Genomic DNA, 12,354 nt, shown 5'->3' with positions numbered 1-12,354 from the left:
TAATTTAAGCTTATTTCCGTGTCTCATTTTATTTTTTGTTCCTTATTGTATTTCATTCCCTATGTTTGTCTTTGTATCATTCAGCCATGATTATTAAGCTTACAGGAAGAGGGAGGGGAAAAAAAGTCCACAGTCTGAGCAGCAGTTAATCCAATGTATTTCAGAAGGCACATAGTATAAAAACACACATTGGCAAATCAGGAATACAATAAATTAAACATTGTCGCATTAATTGGGTTGTAGAAGAAGCAAATTGACAAAATGGAGATGAATGTAACATAAAAATTAGTTAAAGCTTAAATACAGCACAGAATATCAACAAAGCAAATGAGGACAGAGTCAGTGAAATTACTTGTTTCTTGTATTGTTTCATTCTTTACATAGATTATCCCAAATGCTTTGACAGTTTGAAACTGGTTTTAAACAGGCGATTGAAATCATATTGAAATTATTTTCTCTTTCTCATGTCTGCTTCAATGTCAGCTTGTATATTATTCTGTCTGTTTGTTCAATACATCAACGACCAGCAGAGACAAACACTTGAATAACATAACAAATACCTTGAATACACATGTTAAGAGCTGGTCAGGTAATTATATATATATATATATATATATATATATATATATATATATATATATAAATAAAAAATCATTTGACCCAACTGGATTGTTGATAAAGTAAGTCTGAAAATAACTGCTTTGACTGAACCAGGCAGCCCTGCCTGCTGTTAGTTGTGTTTACAAGACATGCATCCTTCAATTTATACCTCATATTTCTGTTTGAGTCCATATCAGTCAGCCCTTAACATTCAGTTCATACAAAAATTTTTTTTAAAAAAACATGCGATTTACAATCTTAAACTGCAATAGTAATAGTCAAGGTGCACACAGCTGAAAGCTAAACCAGTCTTTTTTTTCTCTCAACATGTGTTGTTCTTAAAAACAGTCTGGGGAGAATACTGCAGAGTGCAGATCTGATTCTGTTTCCATGAGATAAGACCTTCACATGTTCAGGCATTTGATGATGGGTCTTTATTCACTAGTTCGGTCGCGGGTTGTGAGGGTGAACCACTTGATGCTGCTTTGTTTGCATTGTCATGATCAGTTGTCTTGTTTTACGCGGATCCACTTTCTGAACTTCTCCCTGTGAATCCAACACAGCAGGCCTAAACACACAGCAACTATAACGGAAAGGATAGGAATAACCACTAACTCAACCCACCAGATATCAACCTCAGGGTCATGTTTAGGTTCAACATAGAACGGGTTGTTTATGGGATCACTTTTCTTCTCGCTGATTGGGTTCTTCATCATACAGGAGACTGTTTCAAAAAAGAATGATTCACTCTTGATGATTGTAATGTTGCTCTCCTCCTCCTCCTCCTGCCACTCACCGTCTCCCTCCTTCCAGCTGTAGGTGACAGGACCGGCCTCTTTTATGTCTCCGTAACAACTCAGCCCACACTGATCCTTATCAGACTGACATACCAATGGCTTCGTATGTACAGTGGGTTTGGGCACTTCTTTGATTGCCTTGCCAGTGTAGCGCACGGCCTGGATCTTGTCGTTGAATTCGTATGAAAACTCCCCCTCGTCCTTTTGGCTCATGTTTTTCATGGTCAGATGTCCAGTGGATAAATCCAGAGTTGTGCGGCCCTTAAATCTATCGTAGACGACCAATGGCACTGCGCCCTTCACCCATTCAGCGACGAGATCACCGTTCAGTTTCCACAAAATGTTTTTGATAGCATCCGGGAAGACAGGCTTCAAAGTCAGCTCGCCGCCGATCTTGAAGTAAGCCATTTTATTTTGAGCTGAAGAGACGTCATACAGCAGCGCTGTCAGGAGAACCAAGACGACGAGTTTCTCCATGGTATCAAATCAACCCAGGACTGACAGGAAAAAATTAAAACATCGACCTTTTGAACAGCAAAAGGAACGACTTAGCTGTCCCGACGTCTTACATGTGTCTTTAAAGTACACACCCTTCCTTCCGCGCTGAGGCAGCTGCACTCGCCCTGGTAAAGTGTCACAAGCGGAAGGCGAGGACCCGGATGCATTAGTTGTCTCAGCCAGTGCCCAATTTTAATTCGATCAATTGCAATATATACCTCCGAATATCATAACAATGTCAAACTTCTACAGACTCCCGTTAAAGGGTTACCACTCATTCCGCGTTTCTATTGTATAAATTGTATTTTTAAGACGACGTAAATGCACCTATCGGTCGATGCGTTACGGCATTATGTTAGCCATGTGCTAGATCAGCGTTTGGTGGCTATCGGGAGTTACCCTCCTTAGATGACTTAATAAAACGAGTAAGAAAAGTAGAAACAATATTGTCACAAAATGTTACTAATAATAAACCATGCTTAATTCTCGTGTCGAGTTTTTTTGCGATATAGTTATGGTAAGTGGCGCTTGGCTTTAGGCGGGCATTTTCTGGTTAGCAAATGAAGTCACTAGTGGCACCAATTTAATAGGGTAGACAAAATTGACCAATACACCAGGAGAAACCGAAAGTAAAATGTAAAACTCTTTCTGGTGTTCCTGCGTAGTTAAGGTCACTGTCTCATATACAATTCTACATCATTAAATGACCTTACATCGGCACGTTTAAGTTAAGAAATATTTAACCACGAATAAATAAATAGTTGAAACAAACCGTAAGACATTTAGAGGTTAGAATAATATAAAAATGCATGATTCAAGATCAAAGATGAATCAAAAAGGGTTCTCAGTGGTGGAAAGTTAAGTCTTTATTGATAACTTTGAGGTTGTCCTACTTAACTTGAGTGTTTTCTTCTCCTACCATTTCATTTTTCAACTGCTCTATACTGTAGCTCTCTTTACCGCTACATTTATATCATAGCGGAAACTTGATAAATTCTCTTGAAATATTTGAGTTGATACATAATTTAATTCATCGTGACCACTTCATCAAAGAATCATTCAATTTATCACTGGGAACATTAATATTTTAATCAATAACCTCCAAAAGTGGAGTTAATTTCACTATAATTTAAATCTTAATCTCTATTTGGGAATGCAACAATTAATATCGTGACATTGTAGGTACAAAACTGTAAAAAAGCCATCAGGCTTTTCAAAAAAATAGTTCGGCTGAGTATATAATCCAAGACTTCTAAATGAGAAATTGAGAAAAAGAGAAAACCTTTTTTTCATTATGCACTTGGTGACATGTCAGTGAAAAAGTCAAAATGTTGAGAATAATGTTGAAATACAACTTTGAGAATAAAGTTGAAATTTCAAAAATAAAGTCAACTCTTCTGGTGAGCGGCTGACAGCTATTCAAGCAGCCAGAGTGTCATATAACAGATGAGTTTCTGATGTTATGAAACTGCAAACTTTCATTGACGTGTATCATATCAATGTCTTATTGTCAATTCCTCTATTCTTAAACATGTACATGATAAATATAAGTGCATAACTGCTGTTAAAATTCCACAAATTGTGCTCTTAGCTGAAGAGGCCATAACACTGGAACTGTTCTTGGCTGAAATAAAAAATGATGTGTCTGATACAAACAACATTTTTGAAAAGCATGAAACACTGAACTGCAACCTTCTCCCTAACAGTTTGAGGGTCATGGAAAACACCTCAGACTTTTTTTGAAAGCAACATCTTTGAAAACATCTCATTTTAAACATCATTTAATACACTTTTAAACGAAACAGGAACCTTTAAACTCCACTGATTTTGTCCAGTAAATTGTGTAAATAGTGTTTTCCTTTGAGACATTCTCATGCTGCTCCTTTTAACTCATAGATTACTTATCAAGAATCTTTACCCCGGAAAATGTATTCGACATAAAAGAGGCTCATCTTACACCATCCCTGTGGCAGCAGTCTCAGGTATTAATAACTTTAGAGGAAGTCAGTCCTGTCGCTGATACTCACATGTGCCTCAGTAAGTCATATTAGAGTGGTTGATATTCATTTCAGTTTGTTTTAGCATTCTAAATATTTATGTCACTTTGCCAGCTGTAAATACTGCTTATGTGGGTATTGTGCTGCTTTTGTTCAGAGGTTTCAGGAACTCCTCATTTTGGATGCACACGATAAACTTGTATCTTCTGGGATCAATAATTGATTTGAAGTATAAAACAAGAATAAATCTCTTTAATTTTACAAGCAACTTGAAAATGTCGAGACAGTTATGGTACTAAGACAAGTGACAGTTCATTAGACAACATTCAAACACATAGAAGATAATAACAATAATAACAGTTGAAACGAAGAAAAAAAATATTAAAACCGCTCTAGTTCTGACAGCGGAGGGGCAGTCTGGATTTCTGAGGCGTTGATGGGGCTTCGTTTTCAGATGCTTTTTGCCTGTTGTGACTCTTCGATTCCTTCTTACCGCCCTTCTTCTGCTGGAATAGGGACAACACAAGAAGAATGCAACCATATTTATCAGAACACAGTAAAATGTGAAAGTCAACAATAATGTCAAATAATGTTCTTCAGAGATGATAAAAAAGAATCACTCTCAGCTACTTCACGTATTGCTAGAAACAGCATTTACCCATCTACCATGTCACAATCGGTGTAACTAGCATGCTAACAATAGGTTTGGCTAACTAGCTTGTCCATTTAGCCAGAACAAATTAAACATGTTAAACTAAAACATCCCTGTAACTTAAATGTGTAAAAAACATATCGTAAACTCTACTGCTAAGCTCTAAATTCCTGAGACACAAAACTTATGTGTAACCACAGTATTCACTTCAAACTTAATGTAGTGTTGAATTTATTTCAGGAGGCTTAAAGTGTGATCATTTGTTTAAATCTAAAAGAAACATTCTGAACATTGAAATACAAAATGTCACCCGTGTGAACTTATAAATAGAAATAACAAAGTTCTACATGTCTTACATTCACATGAATTCAGCTAGCTCACACTGTAGTTTTGCACTGTGGTACATACAGCCTAACTGAAACTCTAGTTTATATCCTCTCCCATACACAATGAAGCACACTAGACTTGTAGTGTATATTCAATATTTCCAGTTCAAGGTATATTTATGCCCGTGTTACACCTCCACTGCAATGTGTAACATACAGAGGGGTAGTACAAAGTCGATCTGCCCTGGTCTGCAATTGGAGCTAGTAATAGAGGTGTTATGGGAGGAAGATGGTGGCAATGTGTGAGGTCAGCACTGTGTGTGTGTGTGTGTGTGTGTGTGTGTGTGTGTGTGTGTGTGTTTGAGTATGTGTGTATGTGAACTTCCCTCTGTTTATTTAGATGTTTTGTCTCTTATGCGCCTGCAACAACGTACAGTAAAATGAAGTCCCACACTGAGACACCAATATTACGCCATTGTTGATGCAATGTATGAATAGAAAAAAAGTCATGACGGCAGGACTTTGCCACGGTAAAGTTGCAAAGGACTAGTGTCTCACCGGTGTTTTCAGGGATGAACATGGTGCAGAGGCAGGCAGAGCCGGCCAGACACAAGAAACTAGCCATGCTTTTCCTCCTGCCAGCCCTGTGAAACAATACACAAAGCAGCTGTATCAATTATTTTTCTCTCAAAGAAGCAAAGTGTATAAGAAATAAGACCAACTTAACTTTTTGTAACAAAAAAGATCTCAAGAATCCTAGCTATTTAGGAAAGTTAAAACATAAAACCTGCCCTGGAACAGTCACAATAAAAACAGAATTATTAGGAGCGTTTAATATTTTACATACATCAAGAACTATCTCAGACAGGAAGATGAAACACTGAGGTGAGAGCAGGTAAGATAATACACATATAAGATAATACACTAGGGTGATGGGCTCCATGATGTCATCTAAATCTGTCATAAATCACCCACCCATCAATCAGCCAATCACCTGAATTTACATTGTAAACCCACACCCATCATGCAAAACAGGACAGATGAAAGCAGCCAAGAATCTCTTCCTTTTTGGCACAACCCTCTCCAGCTGAAAACAAAGCTCTGTGAAAGTGCAGGTGATGGATAAGAAAACACCAGTAGCACCATCCCTTCCAGCTTCAGCATTTCATTTAGTTCCCCAAACAATTTAAAAAAAATGCAATTGGCTTTACTTCCGACGCTAAAAGATGAGCTGTTTGGCTTCAGGATGCCTGCAGAGAGGATCAAAGTGTTAAACTGTGTGTCCAGGTGTTGTGTCCTGACTGGTTAAGTGTGTGTCTCACCAGTGTTTGTTGATGAAGTATATGCAGAGGGGGTAGGCGGGCAGCTCCACCAGGCCGTACATGGCTACATTCATATACCGACTACCAGACATCTCACTGGCTCCTAGAGTCAGACCATAGTACACCAGACTGCATGCATACCTGTAAAAAAACACAAACACACTACTTTTTTGTTTGTGCTGATATCTTCTTAACTGATTAAAACAATCTACCCAGTACTTCCTCACCAACAATTAAGAAAATCTGACTTTTTTCTGAGAATTATCTTTAAGTCTACACTGCAATGGGGGCTCACTGACTACGCTGAGCAAGTAAAGAAGAGTTAGAGAATGTATGTAACGATTTAATAAGTATTAACAGGGGATGTTGCATTTCTTTCTGTGCTGTTAGAAAATATAGAAAAGACAGAAATAGTCGTATGGTAGACAACTTTAGCAGTGGTGATTCGCTGCAACACTAGGTTGTTAGCGGCATTGCCGTTTCTTAGCCCTATGTAGCGAAGGACCTAGAAGGACAGGACAAATTCAGAATAGGGTACATCATCTGCAGTTCACTCGTGACACCGGCAGGTTGAAATGTGTTAAAATTTACAGGCCGGAGTTTCGGGTGTTTAATATTCAGGAAGTACGAATGTTCCACTTTGGAACAATTATTCAAAAAGAAGCTCAGTTCAGGAGTTTCAGATAAACACTGCACGGTGATCCACGTGTAAATCCTGTCACATTTTGTTGACACAGTGAATTTACAATGAGTTTAAAAAATATTAAGTGCATGAAAAGTGGTCAGTTTATCTACAATTGACTTCCAGTAGGCTTGTTCTGGCTGCTAAGATCACATTTCACAAAACACAACATCAAATCCATAGTGACTGAAAATCAATGTGGAGCAAAGTAGCTGTCCTGCAACAGCATTCCATGGTGTGATGTATCCTTTCCCTTTTTCTACGATGCCATTGTTTACAGTCTGACGAGAAACCTCAGACGGCAGTCGTGTATTTGTTGATAAGAAACACCATGGAAGTGTTGGAGTTTACACTGGAGTTCAGTTTTAGATACATTTGCAGATATCCATTTGAAAACAACCACACCAATAGTTAAAGTAAAATCATCTGTAGACGACGGATGACTGGTTTATGGTGATTGGAGATTGCCTTACGTCATATTGCGTTCCACCAATCTACTGACTGTTTTTTTTCTGTATGCATCCAAATCTCGCTCAAACGCTAGTTAACGACCAAAACACTTCCGATACATCCCGTGCCTACAGTCTGAATTTGAATGCAGAATCTCTAAATAAATGTATACAAACAAATCTAATGTGACTACCTACAAATCTAAGTGTCTCCATCCTGCTGCATACGTACCTCTTCAGCTTGCTGAGTTTGACCCTGACAGTACAGCCAACGAGGAGACTCTGGGAGAGTGCTGGAGGAAACAAGACCAGTGGAACGATAACTGTATCATCCTATATGACATTGAGTACAAAAAAATGGGGTTGTACTAAATTCAAGGACAAACATTTTACATATTCAAATCAGCTGATGTTAGCTTTGAATGCCACTCTAGTTTTTCTCATAGTCATGCAGGGAGCCTTTTATACACTCTTTCACAGAGTGTGGCGAATCGTTTGCAGGCTGAATGTGTGCTCAAAAAACATGAACCTGAAATGACATTAAAAAAGCCACCAGTTTCTTTTTCCTTGATCTAGAGTTCAGCAGTATGTCAGCTCTCTGAGGTTTGTACTCACACTGACAGCAGGAAGAACAGGACCCCGGATGAGTTGGCCGCAGCAGCCAGGCTCCTCCAGGGCTGGATGAAGTAGCCCAAAGCTCCAAACAGGGCGATACCAATGGCAAAAGTCATGCTGGTCAAAGTCCCTGAGGAAAAAACAGAAAACTTAATCCAACAGTGAAGGACCAGCAGAGGTTACAGGCATCAATCTGTAAAAAATAAAATAAATAAAAAACTCCATTTTGACTCAAAGTGTTGTAGATTATATTCAAACTGCCACAATCACAGTCCTTATCATATGTTTACAGGACAAACTAAGTAGCAATCTTCATTTAAATGGAAATATCATAGGAATGTTTGGGTGTTTGCGCACCGGTCATGGCCCAGTAGGACTTGCCCACGTACTCCTGAGTTAGAACGAAACACACGAGGCCGATGCCGCCGTTCATCAGCCCCACCAGCAGACGGGACACGGCAAAGACCTCATAGCTGGGAGCGAAGGCGGTCACATAACCAAAGATTACCTCAAAAAACAGACCTGGAAGAAAGACAAGGAGAAGAAGATGGAGAAGGAGCAGAGAATGAGAGATTAAATAATTACTGCTTACTTTAACAGGTTTTGGAGCTGTACACTAATCAGCATGATGGGACATTTATAAAGGAAATCAGCAAGTCCAGGCGCCGGTATAGCTCCATTGGTAGAGCAGGTGCCCATATACAGAGTCTACAGTCCACATCGTACACTTCTAGTGCTGACGCTATTTGGCGCATATCATCCCGCACTCTCTCTCTCCCCCCACAGTTCCTATCTCTCGTCAGCTGTCCTGTCAGTCAAAAGGTAATGGTAAAAATGGTAAATAGAGGAAGAAGATCGGCCCGCACACTCGCTCAAATGCCACAAAAAAAGGTTTTAATGATCACAACGTTTCGACCAGAGGTCTTCTTCAGGTGATCATTTTTGAAGTTTTGCTGTTTTTGCACTGCCCTGCACCTGCGTAATGTGCGTATAACTACCTCCTTTTTCAAAAACGGTAAATTGCCCCAAAAAAATAGAGTGCTTCAGCACGGTACGGGACAGCTGGGCCTAGTGTGAGTGAGCCTGTGACTTGTTGCTGACACATTATCTTTCGATAAGAGAGGCTGTCAGAGGTTACTCATTTTAGAGTTTTTTAGTCTTCTAGTGTCTAACATGACAACATTCTCGCCATCTCCATCCAAACTCGATCAGCATCACTCTCCATTACATGTTTTTTTCTTCTAAGGTTGATTCTCGACTCTTTATCTCTTTGTTGATCCTGCGTACACGTGTAGTATTCGTGTAGTAAAATATCCACCTGCATCCTTGAATTTGAGGATTCATTAACTTCTAAAAAAGTTGCATTTGAAAACATACACCATGTGCCTTAATTGCTTTGTTGTGATTGGTCCCTGTAAGAGCAGTGACAGGTATTCAGCATAACTTTACAGTACTCAATAGTGAGACTGTTTCAGAAAAAGTTCAAAAGTCATCCTGAATTTGTCTTTTAATTACATGTAGGATAAAAAATCAATTCGCTTGTTTTTTTTATATTCAGGAGATTCCAGTTTTAAACCTCTTGAATTGATAAAAAATTCTCACTTACTCCAGGCCATCTCTGCGGACAAATACAACTCAGATTAGGGGAACCTCAAACGTAGAGCCATAAATCAAAATCTTAGAGCTCTTTTTCATTATTACTGGGACACACTCCCAATCCATTTTGTCATTGACTGCTACATGAACAGCTCATTGTCTGTGGGTTTCCTCACCTGTCAAGTAGACAGGTCTCCTCCCAATCCTGTCTGAGAGCGGCCCAAAGACAATGTTTCCGACCAGAAGCCCTGCGAAGAAGAGCGATCCAGCCAGACTGACCTTGTAGGCCTGCTGCTTGATGAGAAACCACTGGGGAACACAGAGAGAGGCGAAAACCACGTAGGCTTTATTTTAGGATCTAAGGATTAAAAACAAGCACACACACCAAATGAGGTGCTTGCTGAAGTGAACATGCATGTGAGTAAACCACAGCTCCCTCACCTCGGTCACTATGGAGTCAATGTCTTCTGTAAAGGTGACACGTTGGATGAGCTCCTGCTGGCTGGATGGGACGACGTCCTGCTGCTCGATCCGATAATGTGGTGTAGATCCGATCAGGACAATCAGCATGGACTGACAGGCCATATACACCTGAAACACACACAATACTACTGCTCAGAGAAAACTCTCCAAGAAGTAAGGCTAATGACATCACCATCTACATTACTGCAAATACACTAAATCTACTGTGCGTGCTCTGTGTCCTTCCTGATAGACTGAGATTTCCAACCCTGAGTTAGAGTAAGGTTCCGTTCCGTTTTCCCTCCTATTTCAATATTTCCGTCAAACATAAAGGGTCAGACTCAGATTTAAGACAGACAGGCCAATTTAAACAGATTAACGGCTGCAAATAACTTCCATTAACTGCCCTTAATCGACAAACAGCAACGAAAATGTGTCTCAAACATGGAAAACGACAGTGAGATTACAAATCAAAGTGATTTTTTACATTTCTGAGGGACGTAATCAATCACGGAAAACATCCCTCATTGTGCATGGACACTGTAAAAAATAAACAATGAACTAACACACTCCTGACGTTAAACAGCCGGTAAACACCTCGGCTCATCTTCATCCTCAAAGTAATCCCACTTTTTAAAACCATTCACAACGACAAGCATATTTTACAGAGGACTTTACACCTACTAGGAGCTAGTTAAGATTATGCCTACATTGGATCTATCTCACCTGTAACACCTAAATGTAGCCTTAGCAGTGCATAAACGCTGTTGTAAATCAGAACTTATGTTCAAACTCAGCTACGTTTGAACGTATGCAAAGCTGCTCTTTGCTTGTTGTTCGGCTGACCGACAGATTTAGGCCATGTGTCCACCTCGCGTTTTTATTTTCTCAGCGTCTTTTTTCAGTTGTTTTCAATGGGTGGAGAGTGTTCGCAGCAGAAAGCAGCCGCCCGGACGAAAAGCGCAGCGCCCAGCGTCTCTTTTGAAAGTGCTCTGTTCTTTTTGTGCGGCCGCACTGAGCGCTCATGTTGAAAAATGTTCAAGTTTTCAGAAAGGCACTGTTGACGTCACAGGCGCTCTATTCAAAATGTATGACATTCCCTGTATTTTCGCCTCCTACGGATCGTATCTTGTACTCACATCCTCTTCGCTCCGTGTCTGCTGGGGGAAAATACAATCTCAAATATAAAATACATACAGTAGAATTTTCAGAGAACAAACACATCATGCAAACACTCCCGAGTGCACAGCCAGCGCTTTTCTGCCCGGAAAAAAAAAAACCACTAGGTGAACACAGCGCCTTAGACAGCATTTCAAATATGGTTACTGCCATAAGCCCCCACTTTCAGTAAGCTATGGGTGATGTCACTGAGGCTGTGTCCATGTTTATTTACAAGGTTTGTCTATGATTCACACCTCACAGTTCAGGCTTCATAAGTCAGTGACCCAGTTGGCCCATTACAATCCAGAAACTCTCTGTTCTGCCACATCATGTGAATTTATTGTATTGTATTTTGTGAGGTTTATTAGAAAGAAAATGGAATGGTTAGCTTAGCCTCAAAGGGCACGTTGAAAAATGTCAGATTATTTGGTTGTAGGTGACCATAAAGACAAAATAGGACATTGGTTAAATTAGTATGAATGTGTTCACTTAATGTTTACGTTGCACACTTAATGCTGAATGTAACAGTGTTAAAGGAAAGCTAAGGATAAGAAAAAAAGTGTTGGATATTGTTTATTTCTGTGGTCTTCTGAGCTTTGAGGTAGTGGCGACAACTTAAATGTTTTAAATGTTTTAAATGTGGCTCCACAGTCAGATTCATAAAAAGGCTCCAGCAGCAGCAGCAGCAGCTGGGAGCCACGTCGCGTTAGCCTCTGTTTCTTTAACAGCGACAGTACAGCAGCGAGGTCAATGCACAGAAACAAAACATATATTTATGCATTATAAACCTGTGTCAGAAGGAGGATAGCCACCGCCCGCTTCTGGTAGGGTCCAAACTCGCCAACTACCTGAAGCGCCTCTTCTAAATCCATCCCAAATGGGGCGGACAGACAGCTCCGGGGTTTAGCATCGCCACCGCAGAGGGACAAGCTGCTGTGTGTGATCCGTGCTCTCTTCCGGGTTCGGCTCTGCGTCATTGGCTGCTCACAGGAAATAAGGACGTTTACAAAATAAAATAATAATAAATAAAAAAACAGCCCCACAGTCTTTACCTACATACATTTATACACTTTCTTTTATCCGCTTTGGATATTGTTGATTGTTTTTTTGTTTTTTTTTATGACTGCAAAGTAGTACTGTATCAAATGAAAAGTCAATATGTAAAATGGATGTTTTGATGAATGTAATAACAAATGC

General features: G+C 39.7%; 2 protein-coding genes across 2 annotated transcripts; both read right to left on the bottom strand.

The window, feature by feature from the left end:
• Nucleotides 1-140: 140 nt before the first annotated feature.
• On the bottom strand, nt 141-2,036 carry LOC109976255 (lymphocyte function-associated antigen 3-like). Its single transcript, XM_020626414.3, has one exon. It carries the CDS (start codon nt 1,872-1,874, stop codon nt 1,104-1,106), a length of 771 nt encoding a protein of 256 aa, XP_020482070.2. The 5' UTR covers nt 1,875-2,036; the 3' UTR covers nt 141-1,103.
• A 2,086-nt stretch (nt 2,037-4,122) lies between these two features.
• Nucleotides 4,123-12,149, bottom strand: LOC109976223 (solute carrier family 22 member 15-like). The gene is made up of 11 exons (XM_065959778.1): nt 11,946-12,149; nt 9,976-10,125; nt 9,711-9,843; nt 8,296-8,460; nt 7,939-8,068; nt 7,556-7,616; nt 6,551-6,697; nt 6,488-6,495; nt 6,193-6,333; nt 5,429-5,514; nt 4,123-4,398 (listed from the first exon to the last, which is right to left on the bottom strand). The coding sequence occupies exons 1-11, from the start codon at nt 12,132-12,134 to the stop codon at nt 4,382-4,384; spliced, it is 1,227 nt and encodes a 408-aa protein (XP_065815850.1). The 5' UTR covers nt 12,135-12,149; the 3' UTR covers nt 4,123-4,381.
• Between the last annotated feature and the right edge of the window lie 205 nt (nt 12,150-12,354).

Source organism: Labrus bergylta, chromosome 10 (assembly GCF_963930695.1).
Source record: "Labrus bergylta chromosome 10, fLabBer1.1, whole genome shotgun sequence".
Taxonomy (NCBI): domain Eukaryota; kingdom Metazoa; phylum Chordata; class Actinopteri; order Labriformes; family Labridae; genus Labrus; species Labrus bergylta.
This window is presented reverse-complemented; position numbering and strand designations above follow the sequence as displayed.